Below are 16,480 nucleotides of genomic sequence, written 5' to 3' on the forward strand. Positions count from 1 at the left end.
ATATAACTACTATAATAGTGCCCCTATGTATAATAATTTAACTACTATAATACTGCCCCTATGTACAAGAATATAACTACTATAATACTGCACCTATGTACAAGAATATAACTACTATAATAGTGCCCCCTATGTACAAGAATATAACTACTACAATACTGCTCCTACGTACAGGAATATAACTACTATTATACTGCCCCTATGTACAAGAATATAACTACTATAATACTGCCTCTATGTGCAATAATATAACTACTATAATACTGCCCCTATTTATAATAATTTAACTACTATAATACTGCTCCTATGTACAAGAATATAACTAGCATAATACTGCCCCTATGTACAAGAATATAACTACTATAATACTGCTCCTACGTACAGGAATATAACTATTATACTGCCCCTATGTACAAGAATATAACTACTATAATACTGCCTCTATGTACAATAATATAACTACTATAATACTGCCCCTATGTATAATAATTTAACTACTATAATACTGCTCCTATGTACAAGAATATAACTAGTATAATACTGCCCCTATGTACAAGAATATATCTACTATAATACTGCCCCATGTACAAGAATATAACTACTATAATACTACTCCTACGTACAGGAATATAACTACTATAATACTGCCCCTATGTACAAGAATATAACTACTATAATATTGCCCCCTATGTACAAGAATATAACTACTATAATACTGCTCCTACATACAGGAATATAACTACTATTATACTGCCCTTATGTACAAGAATATAATTACTATAATACTGCCTCTTATAACTACTATAATACTGCCCCTATGTATAATAATTTAACTACTATAATACTGCTCCTATGTGCAAGAATATAACTAGTATAATACTGCCCCTATGTACAAGAATATAACTACTATAATACTGCTCCTACGTACAGGAATATAACTATTATTATACTGCCCCTATGTACAAGAATATAACTACTATAATACTGCCCCTATGTACAAGAATATAACTACTATAATACTGCACCTATGTACAAGAATATAACTACTATAATACTGCCCCCTACGTACAAGAATATAACTACTACAATACTGCTCCTACGTACAGGAATATAACTACTATTATACTGCCCCTATGAACAAGAATATAACTACTATAATACTGCCTCTATGTGCAATAATATAACTACTATAATACTGCCCTATTTATAATAATTTAACTACTATAATACTGCTCCTATGTACAAGAATATAACTAGCATAATACTGCCCCTATGTACAAGAATATAACTACTATAATACTGCTCCTACGTACAGGAATATAACTACTATTATACTGCCCCTATGTACAAGAATATAACTACTATAATACTGCCTCTATGTACAATAATTTAACTACTATAATACTGCTCCTATGTACAAGAATATAACTAGCATAATACTGCCCCTATGTACAAGAATATAACTACTATAATACTGCTCCTACGTACAGGAATATAACTACTATTATACTGCCCCTATGTACAAGAATATAACTACTATAATACTGCCTCTATGTACATTAATATAACTACTATAATACTGCTCCTACATACAGGAATATAACTACTATTATACTGCCCTTATGTACAAGAATATAACTACTATAATACTGCCTCTTATAACTACTGTAATAATGCCCCTATGTATAATAATTTAACTACTATAATACTGCTCCTATGTACAAGAATATAACTAGTATAATACTGCCCCTATGTACAAGAATATAACTACTATAATACTGCCCCCTATGTACAAGAATATAACTACTATAATACTGCTCCTACATACAGGAATATAACTACTATTATACTGCCCTTATGTACAAGAATATAACTACTATAATACTGCCTCTTATAACTACTATAATACTGCCCCTATGTATAATAATTTAACTACTATAATACTGCTCCTATGTGCAAGAATATAACTAGTATAATACTGCCCCTATGTACAAGAATATAACTACTATAATACTGCTCCAACGTACAGGTATATAACTACTATTATACTGCCCCTATGTACAAGAATATAACTACTATAATACTGCCCCCTATGTACAAGAATATAACTACTATAATACTGCCCCCTATGTACAAGAATATAACTACTATAATACTGCCCCCTATGTACAAGAATATAACTACTATAATACTGCCCCCTATGTACAAGAATATAACTACTATAATACTGCCTCTTATAACTACTGTAATAATGCCCCTATGTATAATAATTTAACTACTATAATACTGCTCCTATGTACAAGAATATAACTAGTATAATACTGCCCCTATGTACAAGAATATAACTACTATAATACTGCCCCCTATGTACAAGAATATAACTACTATAATACTGCTCCTACATACAGGAATATAACTGCTATTATACTGCCCTTATGTACAAGAATATAACTACTATAATACTGCCTCTTATAACTACGATAATACTGCCCCTATGTATAATAATTTAACTACTATTATACTGCTCCTATGTGCAAGAATATAACTAGTATAATACTGCCCCTATGTACAAGAATATAACTACTATAATACTGCCCCCTATGTACAAGAATATAACTACTATAATACTGCCCCTATGTACAAGAATCTAACTACTATAATACTGCTCCTACATACAGGAATATAACTACTATAATAGTACTCCCTATGTACAAGAATATAACTACTATAATCCTGCCCCCTATGTACAAGAATATAACTACTATAATAGTACTCCCTATGTACAAGAATATAACTACTATAATACTGCCTCTATGTACAATAATATAACTACTGTAATACTGCTCCTATGTATAAGAATATAACTACTATAATACTGCCCCTATGTAAAAGAATATAACTACTATAATACTGCCCCTATGTACAAGAATATAACTACTATAATAGTACTCCCTATGTACAAGAATATAACTAATATAATGCTACTCCCTATGTACAGCCTCTGTTATATATAGGGGTCTCAGTCGGGGGGATGTATGTCATCACCCACCTGTGTTATCTGGGTACAGACAGCGTGGAGTTGGAGCAGTGAAGGGTCTCCTGCCGACTGTGATTTTGGTGAATGTTAAGTGTAGCCGCTGAACAGTATAATCAGGACGTATTCATGAGAAATACACAACATTCTTGCAGAGATTTGCGGATTGCTGATGTGAAAGCTGATTCTGTACAAAGAAAATATAATGTGTGTCATTCTTTGGCTTCTGAACTGTCTAATTACAGCCGGCTCCGCGCTCGCTGCTCCACGCCGAGAACCTTTCAAAGGTTTTGTTTGTGAAATCACATTAGGGATGTAAAGTCACAAGCTAATGAGGAAAAAAAGAGTGTCACATGGAGCGGTGGGGGGCACCGCCGTAACACCGTATGTTACTGTAGATTCGAGGTGCGGGAGGATCCGGACCAGAATTCCCAAATTATGGAACATAACCGCTCCAGTGTCTCAGAAGTCTCTTCTCCCAAACCAACAAAGACCACCAAACCTCGGAACTTTAGCTTTTGGGAATGACCCTACAAGCTATCACCTATCCAAAGGGTGGGTGATAACCAGTAGATCTGTGGGACTTTTGACTTCCGAGACCCCCACCGGTGGCTGAGGCCTCTGCTGTATTTTGATGGGCCCGATTCTCAAGATTGGTGGGAGTCAAGAAGTAGTCAATGGAGTGGCTGACCATCGGCCACCATTTTTTTTTCCAAATGTGCATTTCACATCCCTATTTAGGGATTGGGGGGTGTCTGTGAATGCATTTCCCATTTTGGTTGGAATTGATCAATGGAGGCGTAGAGCAATATAAAGTTATTAAGGTTGTTATAATGTATCACGCAGATAACACTCTGAGGAAATCTGTACACAACGTTCCAGACATTCACTCCGCCTGACCGGAACTGGATTATGAAATGTTTTGGTTATTCGCTCATTCGTAGCGAGGTTTTCCATAACCCGGTGCCTTGTATCTAAGTACCCTTCTGAGGCACAGTTGTATGTTGGCACCCGCTCCCAGGGCACATTTCATACCAGCATTACTATAGTGTCACCCTTAGGTTGTGCTCTGACTCTATAGATTAATGTTCTGGAACTTGGGGAGAAAATAAAGAGATTCTCATCAATCCCAGATCATTTTGTATCAATATCGTGTCCTGTCCCAAAACTGGAATTCTCCTGGACTTTTTATTTGCCATATTCGCTCAACAGTGAAATGTCGGCATCAAGAAGAAAAGTGGTGAATGATGGATATCACCAGATGGAGACATCACCGTTCCGCAAATGGTGGAAAATGCAATATTTACAAAACCTCTAGATTCTCCAGTCTGAGCCTTGTGTAGAAAACCTGGCACCTCCGGCCTCATGCTGAAATCCTAGCACCTCTGGCATCGGCTGATGCTACTGAGGTTATTAATGGTCGTCTGAGGAAGGTTCTGCCGCTGATTGCACAAATCAACAAGATCCGCTGCCGGCAGCACCTGTGTAATCACGACCAATGATGTCCCCAATGGAGACAAGTCCAGAGACGCTGCCAGCAGCTCCTTTGTGATCACCGGCTATTGACGTCCCCCCTGTTAGGAGTCGGGTTCCGGGCGCTGCACAGCGGGAATCCCGAGCCTTGCCATCTGCGGTCTCCCATTCCCCTCTGGCCATAGTGGAGCCTGCTCAGCAGACTCCACGATTCCGGCGTGCGTTCTGCCCACACCAGCATCGTGGGTTCAGTTACTGCTGCCACCTCTGGTCCAGTTATGGCAATGCAGCCTGTCCAGCAGCAAAAGACTCCAGAGTCTAAGTTCTGCCTTCGCTCCACTGAGCATGCTCAGGAGATGATCTCCCATTGGGGATCCGGAGTCACATGCTCAGGTCCTTCTCCAGTTCCGATTGGTCCATCTGGAGGATCAGGAAGGTCCCGGAAGGGCATGGCTATAAAAGGCACGCATGGCCGCCCCATCATGCGCTATAATAGACTCTGAGGCTAATGCATTTAGTCTATGTGTGATGATAGATGAATGAGCCTGGTGACTGATGCATTATAATTCACGTCTCGTTGGATATTACGTATGTGTTAGGGTGAGGGATTAGAGTCAGTACGTTAGCTCTACACTGCATAGTGCCACAGTGTTGCTCCACATCCACTGCTAGCGCCTAGGGCGTCGGCCAGTATAGGCCTCTGTGGCCAGTGCTATCGCAGCATCTGCTAGTTACGCCGTGCGCTTTAGTAGCGCTTTCCAGCCCGGTTATTAGGCTGGTTAGTGGCGTCCGTAAGGGCGGATACTGCACACGTTGCAGCAGTGGTTCACACCCCGTGGCCTGTGACGTTAACAGGTTGTGGTTGTTCGCTGGCAGGCACGTGTTACGTGAAGTAATGGTGCACGTGTCTGTTAGCACCGGTTCAGTGGTTATGCACCGGTGTCCGGCTTTACTCCTACACGCCTTTCCCTCATTGTTTAGCAGCAGTTGGTCACCTCTGCACGGTGGACCCTGGGCTGCGAACCCACCTTATATATTATTTCATCTTTATTATTTGGTGCATTCCGCCAGCCCCGTAATACCCCCGATATGATCACTGGAGACAAGTACGGAGGCGCTGTCGGGCAGGGCGTTAGAATGGGCCACTCCACTGTGGGAGCGTGGTGACCCCATGGTTCTGAGCGCTGCTCAGTTTCTAATGTCCCTAAAGCAGGTCTTTTGGGGGCCACGGGTCACTCACGACGCCTCTCTCCAGTTATTAGCACTAACACAGGGATCCCTCTCGGTCAGCCATTATGCCGTCCGCTTCTGGACACTGGCTTCCGAGCTGGGTTGGCCTGATAAAACACTCGTTCCTGTGTTCTGGAGAGGTTTGGCGAAGCATGTTAAAGATGCTCTAGCTACCAGGGAGGTTCCTGTTAGTCTGGAGGAGCTGATTACCCTTTCCACCCGCATAGATCTCCGTTTTACGGAGCGCGGGTTGGAGCGTGCACAATCCAGACAGAGGGTTAGGTTGGCTCCCGTCTTCTCTAAACCTCTTGAACCCCCCGCTATGGGAGTCATGCCTCCAGAGTCTATGGAGGTGTCTCGCACCGGTCCCAAGTCACACCCGGTGCGAATCTCCGCACGCTGTTACCAGTGTCAATAGTCTGATCACCTGGTTAACAGGTGCCCTCTGCGGTCGGAAAAACGTTTGCGTCCAGTGGTATTTGGAGGAGGTCTACTTGATAAAGGAACTTTCTCCAAGCTGTCCTTCCGAGGGACGTTAGAGAGCAGTGCTTCCACCGGGGAGGTAGAGGTCTGTGTGGACTCCAGGGCAGAGGGAAACTTTATGTCCTCAGCCTTCGCCCAACAGCACGCAGTTCCTTTGGTGCCACTTCCTCACCTCGTGACCATCAGGGTGGTCAACGGTTCAACCCTACTGTCCCAGATTGCACACCAGACAGCACCCTTGGGGCTCTCAATCTCGCCATCCCACCACGAGACGTTGTCTTTGCTCATTATGCCTGAGGGCATCGACCAGGTTCTCCTAGGAGTTCCCTTGCCACTCTCCTCATATTGAGTGGTCCTCGGGAAGAATACTGGGTTGGAGCAAGGACTGTGAGGGAAGGTGCATGAGGGGCAGCGTACAAGTAGCCTCTACTGAAGTGCCCGCAGATCTCTCCGCGCTTCCCAGACACTACCAGCAGTACGCGGATGTCTTTTCTAAAAAATCAGCTGAGACACTTCCGCCTCATCGCCCCTACGACTGTCAGATAGACCTTTTGCCAGGCGCGGAGCCTCCTTGAGGCCGCGTGTACCCTCTATCCCTCCCGGAGACGGAGGCCATGTCACAATATATTCGGGAGAACCTGGCAAGAGGGTTTATTAGGAAGTCGGTGTCACCAGCAGGGGCAGGGTTCTTTTTTGTACAGAAGAAGAGTGTAGAGCTGTGTCCTTGCATTGATTACAGAGGTCTCAATACTATAACTGTGAAAAACAAGTACCCTCTTCCCCTGATCTCTGAGTTGTTTGACAGGTTGCAGGGGGCCCGAATCTTCACTAAGCTAGATCATCAGGGGGCTTACAACTTGATCCGCATACAGGAAGGGGACGAGTGGAAGACAACCTTTAATACCAGGGATGGCCACTATGAGTATCTAGTCATGACCTTCAGCCTCTGTAACGCACCTGCTGTCTTCCAGGACTTCGTGAATGTTGTCTTTCGCAATATGCTCTCCACCTCGGTGGTGGTCTATCTGGATGACATCCTCATCTTCTCTCCAGATTTGGCCTCTCACCGGAGAGACGTCTGTAAGGTCTTCGACTGTTTGTGGGCGAATTCTCTCTTCGCCAAGTTGGAGGAGTGTCAATTTGAGCAGGAGTCCTTGCCGTTCTTGGGCTATATCTTCTCGGCCCAGGGGTTGGCTATGGATCCTGCCAAATTGCAGGTGGTAATGGACTGGCAGGAGCCCCACTCTCAAAGCGGTGCAGCATTTTTTGGGCTTCGTTAATTATTACCGCCAGTTCATTCCACACTGGTGGCTCCTTTGGTCACCCTCACCAAAAAGGGAACAGGTTTGGTTTGGTCGGAACAGGTCTCCGCGGCCTTCTCGTCTCTTAAGACCCATTTTGCTGGCGCTCCTATCCTCCATCGTCCTGATGTGGATAAACCCTTTATCCTAGAGGTAGATGCCTCTTCCGTCAGTGCAGGGGCAGTCCTTTTCCAGAAGGATGCCCAAGGTCGGAAGCATCCCTGCTTCTTTTTCTCCAAGACCTTCTCACCGGCGGAGAGAAACTACTCCATCGGGGACAGGGAGTTGCTGGCAATGAAATTGGCCTTCTCCGAATGGAGACATCTGAAGGAGCCCGGTTTCCCTTCCAGGTATACACCGACCATAAAAACCTGGTGTACTTACAAACGGCCCAGCGGTTAATCTCTCGCCAAGCCAGGTGGTCACTTTTCTTCTCCCGCTTCCGCTTCACCCGGCTGATGCTCTCGCTCGCTCGGTGGTGTCAGCGGAGGAGGAGGCTGAGCCTCGGCTAATCGTCCCCTTTGAAAGTCTAAGGACCGTGGCCCCGGTCGCTCTTGAGTCAGTGCCGCCGGGCATGACCTTTGTCCCTCCCCCTGCGGCCAGAGGTTCTCGCGTGGGCTCACGCCTCCAGGGTGGGTGGTCATTTTGGTACTAGATGGACCACGGAACTCTTGGCAAGGACCTATTGGTGGTCGCACATAGCTCAGGACACGAGAGAGTACATTCAGGCATGTGTCTCCTGTGCTCGGAACAGGTCCTCTAGGCAGAGGCCGGCTGGGTTACTGTTCCCCTTGCCGGTGGCAGACAGACCCTGGGAGATGGTCGGCATGGATTTTGTGGTCGGCCTGCCCAAATCCAGGGGCAGCACGATCATCTGTGTGGTCACCAATCAATTTTCTAAAATGGTGCATCTGGTGCCACTCACGCGGCTGCCTTCTGCTCGTCGTCTCGCCACGCTGTTCATAAAGCACGTATTTCGTCTGCACGGTATGCCGGACAAGATAGTTAGTGACCGGGGTCCACAATTTGCGTCTCGGTTTTGGAGGGAGCTCTGCAGTCTGCTCAGCATTGAGCTAAATTTGTTCTCCGCCTATCACCCCGAGACGAACGGGTTGGTTGAGAGAGCTAACCAAACTCTGGTCACATACCTGCGACATTTTGTCTCGGCCAGGCAGTATGACTGGGCATCCTTACTACCATGGGTAGAATTTGCTCTGAATAAGGCAGTGGCTGATTCCACCGGTCAGACCCCATTCCTCCTTAATTACGGTCAGCATCCGCGCGTTCCCGTCCTGATGCCAGTATCTTCCACTGATTCCAGGGTGGCAGACTGGGCAGTGGAGATTTGCGACATCTGGGATCGCACATAGGATGCCATCCGGGCCTCTAAGGAGAGAATGAGGGCGTTCTCCGACAAGCATCGGCGTCCCGCTCCAACTTTTGCCCCTGGTGACATGGTGTGGGTCTCTGCCCGAAATATCAGGCTGCGGGCCGAGTCCACCAAGTTTGCGCCGTGATACATCGGTCCCTTCAAACGCTGTGGTTTATCGCCTGGCTCTTCCTCCCCACCTGGCCATTTCTGACACCTTTCACGTGTCCCTCGTCCCGGTTTTCCGAGTCATCTGCCGGGACATCCGACCTGTCTTCGGACGAGTTCGAGGTCAATGCTATCGTGGGATGCAGGGTGGTGCGTGGCAAAATTTATTTGGTGGACTGGAAGGGTCATGGTCCAGAGGCTCGGACCTGGGAGCCAGTGGAGAATATCCACGCCCCTTATCACAGCGAGGTTCAGAGGGGAAGGTGCCCTAGGAGGGGGGGGTAATGTTAGGCGTCAGGTTACGGGCGCTGCACAGCGGGAATCCCGAGCCTTTGCCATCTGTGGTCTCCCATTCCCCTCCGGCCGCAGTGGAGCCTGCTCAGCAGACTCCACGATCCCGGCGTTCTGCCCACACCAGCATCGTGGGTTCGGTTGCTGCTGCTGCCACCTCGGGTCCAGTTATGGCAATGCAGCCTGTACAGTAGCAAAAGACTCCAGAGTCTAAGTTCTGCCTTCGCTCCACTGAGCATGCTCAGGAGACGATCTCCCATTGGGGATCGGGTGTCAGGTCCTTCTCCCGTTCCGATTGGTCCAACTGGAGGATCAGGAAGGTCCCGGAAGGGCATGGCTATAAAAGGCATGCATGGCCACCCCGCCATGCGCTATGATAGACTCTGAGGCTAATGCATTTCGTGTATGTGTGATGATGGATGAATGAGCCTGGTGACTGACGCATTATAATTCCCCCCTCCTTGGATATTACGTATGTGTTAGGGTGAGGGATTAGAGTCAGTACGTTAGCTCTACACTGCATAGCGCCGCAGTGTTGCTCCACATCCACTGCTAGCGCCTAGGGCGTCCACCAGTATAGGCCTCCTTGGCCACTGCTATCACAGTGTCCGCTGGTTACGCCGTGTGCTTTAGTAGCGCTTTCCAGCCCAGTTAATAGGCTGGTTAGTGGAGTCCGTCAGGGTGGATACTGCACACGTTGCAGCAGTGGTTCACACCCCGTGACCTGTGACGTCTACAGGTTGCGGTTGTTCGCCGGCAGGCACGTGTTACGTGAAGTAACGGCGCACGTGTCTGTTAGCACCGGTTCAGTAGTTACGCACCGGTGTCCGGCTTTACTCCTACACGCCTTTCTCTCATTGTTTAGCAGCAGTTGGTCACCTCTGCACGGTGGGCCCTGGGCTGCGAACGCACCCCTTATATTATTTCATCTTTATTATTTGGTGCGTTCCGCCAGCCCCGTAACACCCCCGATGTGATCATTAGAGACAAGCACGGAGACGCTTCCGGCAGCTCCTGTGTGATCACCGACCAATGACGTGACTGATGGAGACAATTCTGGAGACGCTGCAGCCACAGGAGCAGGTTTAGACCATGCAGGCAGCTCACAGTAATACGAGGAACATGCGGACTGGGGTGTCATGTAGAAAAAAACGGCTCTTGGAAGACTTTGAGAAATGAAATGGCCGCACCACTGACCACCAATGTAACGCCTGAGCTGCTGTGAGCCGCGTACGTGTCCTAAACCTTCTCCCACGGCTGCAGCGGCTCAGACTTGTCTCCCACAGCGCTCAGAGTCCAGACTAGAAACCGTTGTTCCTATTTGTCACTTTTTCAGATGAGTGACATCTCCGTCCTGTGATCTCTATCATCCACCTTTTCTCCTACTTGGTGCCGTCATTTCAATGTAAAGGAGCGAGTAATAATATAAGATTCTGACTCTTTTATTGGATTTTACAAATTTAAGGAGAAATCTTCTTGTTGACCTCAGATCGCGGCACGTTTCGCCCCATAGTGCGTCATGTGGACAGTCAGAATAGAACATTGTGCATGAAGCTTGGGGGAAGTTTTAGCTGTAGTATTACGGTGAGTCCAGCCGCCCCCATGTGAACAGATAATTCTCGGAGCCTCTGAAATGGTGGCGTCAGCTCATTAGGTGGCCTGAAACACGCTGCAGTGGTCGGGAGTCATTTATAACCTCAGTGTGAGACACACGATGAGGGGTCTTTGATCTATATTACATAACTCATCTAATGTCACTGTTCTCATTAAGCTGCGGTAATTGCTTTTTAGGGTCTTCTCTGATGCCCCTTGCATTTCACACCTCGTCTTCCATCTTATATTGCCTTATTACTCCATCTTGTGTGACTGCTACTTCTCATCTTCTTACAGACCCCTCCGCCATTTATAGGGGGATAAAGAAGGTGCAGCATTGTCATTACATCTATCTTTTAGTAGCGCTGAGAATGTCCAGCCGCCATATTGCTCCATGGTGCGTTGGTATGATGGCCGCCATTGTTTTTATTATTGAGCCCCCCCAGAATTTTTTTCCCTCCTTACAGAACGATGCTCTCAGGAAGCAGGCGGAAGAAGCCTTGGACATCGCCTTGGATGACCCCGATGCTAACGCAGCTGCCGCTAAAATCCAGGCCGGTTTCCGTGGTCACATGACAAGGAAGAAAATGAAAAGCGGCGACAAAGACGTAAAACACAAAGAGGGTAAAGAAGGCACCAGCGCACAGGGGGAGCACGAAGGGGATTAGACCAGGACTGTGTGAGGTCAGTATCTGCAGCGACTGTATAGACAAGACCCCTACCTAAATGTAGATCTCAGAGTTGACCCCTACATATACTGTATGCAGACCCCTACATATATGCAGACCTCAGAGTAGACCCCTACATATATGCAGACCCCCTACATATATGCAGACCTCAGAGCAGACCCCTAGATGTATTTGGCCCCAGAGCAGACCCTTACATACTGTATATTCACTCTCAAGCAGATGTGGACCCCAGACCAGACACCTACATATATTAATATGGATCATATAGGAAAAAATGTGCAAACAAGACCATATATAAAGTACCGTATATAAAATACAAAAGTGTATTAGTGAGTAACAAAATAATGACACACAAAAAATTACACATAAAAATCGACCAGCTGAAACCAGTGCACAACACAGAAAAAATGCTTGGGAGACGTATAAGTAATGGTAATACCTCTATATATGTGCAGTACATGGGACAGTAGTATATATATGATAAACTGGCTTCAGTGTGTTGGTATTGAAATAGCATAATACAAAATGTTCTGATCCCAACAACGAAGCTAAAGGATAAAGTGCAGTAACTAGTCCTTGAATGTACAGGGTAAACAGGTGTGATAAAGTGCATGTGCAAAATAGAGGTAGAGAAGAATTATCAAACACTAATTACCCAAGCATAGGTGTGCAACCGGGTCCCCTACACGTGTTTCGGCGCTTGCCCTATATATATGCAGACCCCTAGATATATTTAGACCCTAGACCAAGACCGCTACATATATTCAGACCCCAGACCAGACCCATGCAGATGTGGACCCAAGACCAGACCCCTACACATATTCAGCCCCGAGACCAGGCCCCTACACATATTCAGACCCCAGTCCAGACCCCTACATACTGTATATTCAGACCCCCTGTATTAGTATTAAATCCCACACCAGACCCCTTAATATTTTCAGACTCTAGACCAGACCTATAGATATTGATGCCTGACCCCAGAAAAAGCTATGTACTAATGCTCCGAGCCTCAGGGCACAGGACTTTGATAGAGGCCACTCCCTTGTGCAGGATATTTGGTAGCTCTGCCCTCAGAGGGACAAATGTACAACCTCACAGCAATCAGAGATCTTATAGAGATACTTGAGCAGGGGTGGAGCTGTGCACAAAGTCTTCATACTCCAGACCTCTTAGTAAATGCGGCAGCCCCAGTGGCAGCATGGCTTCTCTCCTGTGAACCTGGAAGTCGGACATCTGCACTGTATGTTATATAACAATATGTTTCTGGGATGTCTGGCTCTGCCCCTTGTCAGTGACTTTTGAGGAATTGCATGAAAAGTGGGAGGAGCTAACAGTGAAAAGTTGTTAATCTTAGTGTATACATGGCGTTTTCTCCAATACTGGCGCCTCATCTCCTTATAAGGAGATCATGGCTCCGCCCCTGCGATATTTTCACTTTCTCTACGAGTATAATGTGACGTTCCACCTAATATAATCTGCACGATAACAGTGGATCATCCATCCGCGCTGTCACCGGAGATGTTGCTTCTCTCGTGGCTCGGGCGTCCTAGTTTTTTGCAGATTCTAACGAGGTCATTAATTATCATGGAATTTCTGCGTTTCCCAAGTGATTGGAATTTCCACTTCCAAATTTAGTTTCTCCCTTAGCAACATCATTTAATTGCTTGTTTCCGTGCAGGTTCTTATTCCTTAGAGCGCACATGCCTGACGACATCACTCGGGAGCAGCGACCTGGTATCTGCTGCAATAGCAGCCGCCATACATTATACGCTTATACTGTGCTGCACCGCTCCTGTACATTATAAGAATATTAGAAGCCGGCTGGGAAGTCCCCGGTCATGCATTGGCATCTCAATATTTTCAGAGCTCGGCGCTGATTATTGTCTTCATACATCATTTTAGATCCTTTACATCAATGCAGGGGATTTGGAACTCTGTATCAGAAAGATAAACATGCTAACATACAGCCTGACTGCTGCCACCACTAGGGGGAGCTTCCTGTATACAGAGAAAAATAAGATTCTGTCTGCAGCCACCACTAGGGGGAGCTCCCTGTATACAGATATACATGATCCTGTCTGCAGCCACCACTAGAGGGAGCTACCTGTATACAGAGATACATAAGAAGATCCTGTCTTCAGCCACCACTAGAGGGAGCTCCCTGCAGGCCTGTGGAGTCGGAGTCGTGGAGTCGGTGCTCATTTTGGTGGAGTCGGAGTCGGAGTTGGAGTCGGTATAAAATGGACCGACTCCGACTCCTAAAATATATAATAAATTGAGTACAGTAGTTCAATGCAGGATGTGCTGAATATTTTTTCATAGGAGTTTGGGAAAGTTATGAAATGTCCTATAAATGGCTGTTATATTCCTGATCTAAGGCTACATTCACACACAGCGTTTTTCCTGTATTTTTTGAGGATACGTTTTTCAGCTGCAAAAGCTGATCATCTTTTTAAAAAAACTGCATCACCTGAAAGGTTTTTGAGCTCATAGATAATGTTTTCAATAGCAAAAGCAGATTAGAAATCTGCTCTATCTATATATCCATTTATCCATATCTGTCTATCCATATCGTATCTGTACCAAAAAGAATGAAAACCAGGTAGTACACCAATATATATTCTGTTCTATCTAAATATCTTGATTATTGGATCATAAAAATGATTAAATGTCTGAGGTTCACATTGTACTACAATAAATTTTTCACTTAAATATAAGCAATATGTGTGGGAGTCGGAGTCGGAGTCGTGGAGTCGGAGTCGGAGTTGGAGTCGGTGTAAGGGAAATTGAGGAGTCGGAGTCGCAGGTTTGGCTTACCGACTCCACAGCCCTGGCTCCCTGTATACAGAGATACATGATAAGTTTCTTTCTGCAGCCACCACTAGGGGGAGCTCCCTGTATACAGAGATACATGATAAGATTCTGTCTGCAGCCACCACTAGGGGGAGCTCCCTGTATGCAGAGATAGATTAGAAGATTCTGTCTGCAGCCACCACCAGGGAGCTCTCTGTATGCAGAGATACATGATAAGATCCTGTCTGCAGCCACCAATAGAGGGACCTCCATATATACCAAGATACATAAGATCCTTTCTGCAGCCATCACTAGGGGGAGCTCCCTGTATACAGAGATGCATGATAAGATCCTGTCTGCAGTCACCACTAGGGGGAGCTCCCTGTATACAGACATACATGATAATATTCTGTCTGCAGTCACTGCTAGGGGGAGCTCCCTGTATACAGAGATACATGATAATATTCTGTCTGCAGTCACCACTAGGGGGAGCTCCCTGTGTACAGAGATACATGATAATATTCTGTCTGCAGTCACCATTAGGGGGGGCTCCCTGTGTACAGAGATACATGATAAGATCCTGCCTGCAGTCACCGCTAGGGGGAGCTCCCTATATACAGAGATACATGATAAGATTATGTCTGCAGTCACTGCTAGGGGGAGCTCCTTGTATACAAAGATACATGATAATATTCTGTCTGCAGTCACCACTAGTGGAAGCTCCCTGTATACAGAGATACATGGTAAGATCCTATCTGCAGTCACCGCTAGGGGGAGCTCCCTGTATACAGAGATACAAGATAATATTCTGTCTGCAGCCACCACTAGGGGAAGCTCCCTGTATACAGAGAAACATGATAAGATTATAGGGGGTTTTACACTAAGCGATATCGCTAAAACGTCACTGGTTTTGTGACGTTATAGCGATATTGCTAGTGATATCGCTAAGTGTGATACTTACCAACGACCGGCTCCCCCGCTGTCCATCGCTGATCGCGCGAGAATGTCCGGCTCCATTTCTTGTCGGGCGCTTCCTGCTGAGACTTCCTGCTGTGACGTCCAGCGACGCGTGGAGGCGAGCGGGAGGACGCAGGATCGCTGTGTGTGAATGGTAAGTATCGTTCTCTGCGTCGCTGCTGCATCGCTGTGAGGTCTTTCTGTATGAAAGCTCACTAGCGATCATTTAGCGATGCACCAGCGATCCTGACCGGGTCGGATCGCCGGTCGGATCGCTGGTGCATCGCTAAATGTAAAAGGGCCTTATGTCTGCAGTCACCACTAGGGGGGCTCCCTGTATACAGAGATACACGATAAGATCCTGTCTGCAGTCACCACTAGGGGGAACTCCCTGTATGCAGAGATAGATGATAAGATTCTGTCTGCAGCCACCACTAGTGGGAGCTCCCTGTATACAGAGATACATGATAAGATCCTGTCTGCAGGCACGACAAGGGTGAGCTCCCTGTATACCGAGATACATGATAAGATTTTTATGGGGAATGGCTGTTCTTTCTATCTAAACTCTTAAAGGAATTATTTTCCATAAATAGTTTTTTTACATTTCTAGATGATCTGATGAAGACACAACTTGGTCCACAAGCAAGAACTATCTGTGCAGTGAGGTGAACCATTCACCACCGACTAGGTGACCTCCTGTAAGCCCCTCCCCCGAGGAACGGCTGCCCACCCTCCGGTCACTGGAAGATTGTGTATGTTGCTTCCCTTTTGCGTTTCTTGACTTCTGTTCATGTTGATTTTTGTTTCTCACGAAAAAAAAATCTGTCACTATTGGTCATGGCATGGTGCGCCCTGTGCTCGTTTGCTCCTGAATTGTGGCCGTGTTTGCATGCTCCTCCTACAACACAGAATGTCCATTATTGATGAATCTTCTTCTGTTTCCTTCAAGCTGCAATAAAGAAATCTACAATTACCCCTCCCCCATTGCTGTGTGACCCCCGCTCGATAATCATGTATTTTGTTATCTTGTTTTTCTCAACTTGAAAGAAAAAATTAGAATAAAATCCAAAATGGTGTCATCCTTTACTACTCTTCTCCT

At 46.0% G+C, this 16,480-nt stretch overlaps 1 protein-coding gene across 1 annotated transcript in view; it reads left to right on the forward strand.

Moving 5' to 3' along the window:
• The window catches only part of LOC141097612 (uncharacterized), a 65,101-nt gene extending 48,634 nt beyond the window's left edge, over window positions 1-16,467 (forward strand). The window contains exons 7-8 of the mRNA XM_073584875.1: window positions 11,410-11,626; window positions 15,992-16,467. Of these exons, the coding sequence (XP_073440976.1) occupies window positions 11,410-11,610 (201 nt within the window). The 3' untranslated portion in view covers window positions 11,611-11,626; window positions 15,992-16,467. The remainder of the gene's footprint in view (window positions 1-11,409; window positions 11,627-15,991) is intronic.
• Window positions 16,468-16,480: the final 13 nt, after the last annotated feature.

Source organism: Dendrobates tinctorius, unplaced genomic scaffold, assembly GCF_039654945.1.
Source record: "Dendrobates tinctorius isolate UK_male_01 unplaced genomic scaffold, ASM3965494v1 ptg000086l, whole genome shotgun sequence".
Taxonomy (NCBI): Eukaryota; Metazoa; Chordata; class Amphibia; order Anura; family Dendrobatidae; genus Dendrobates; species Dendrobates tinctorius.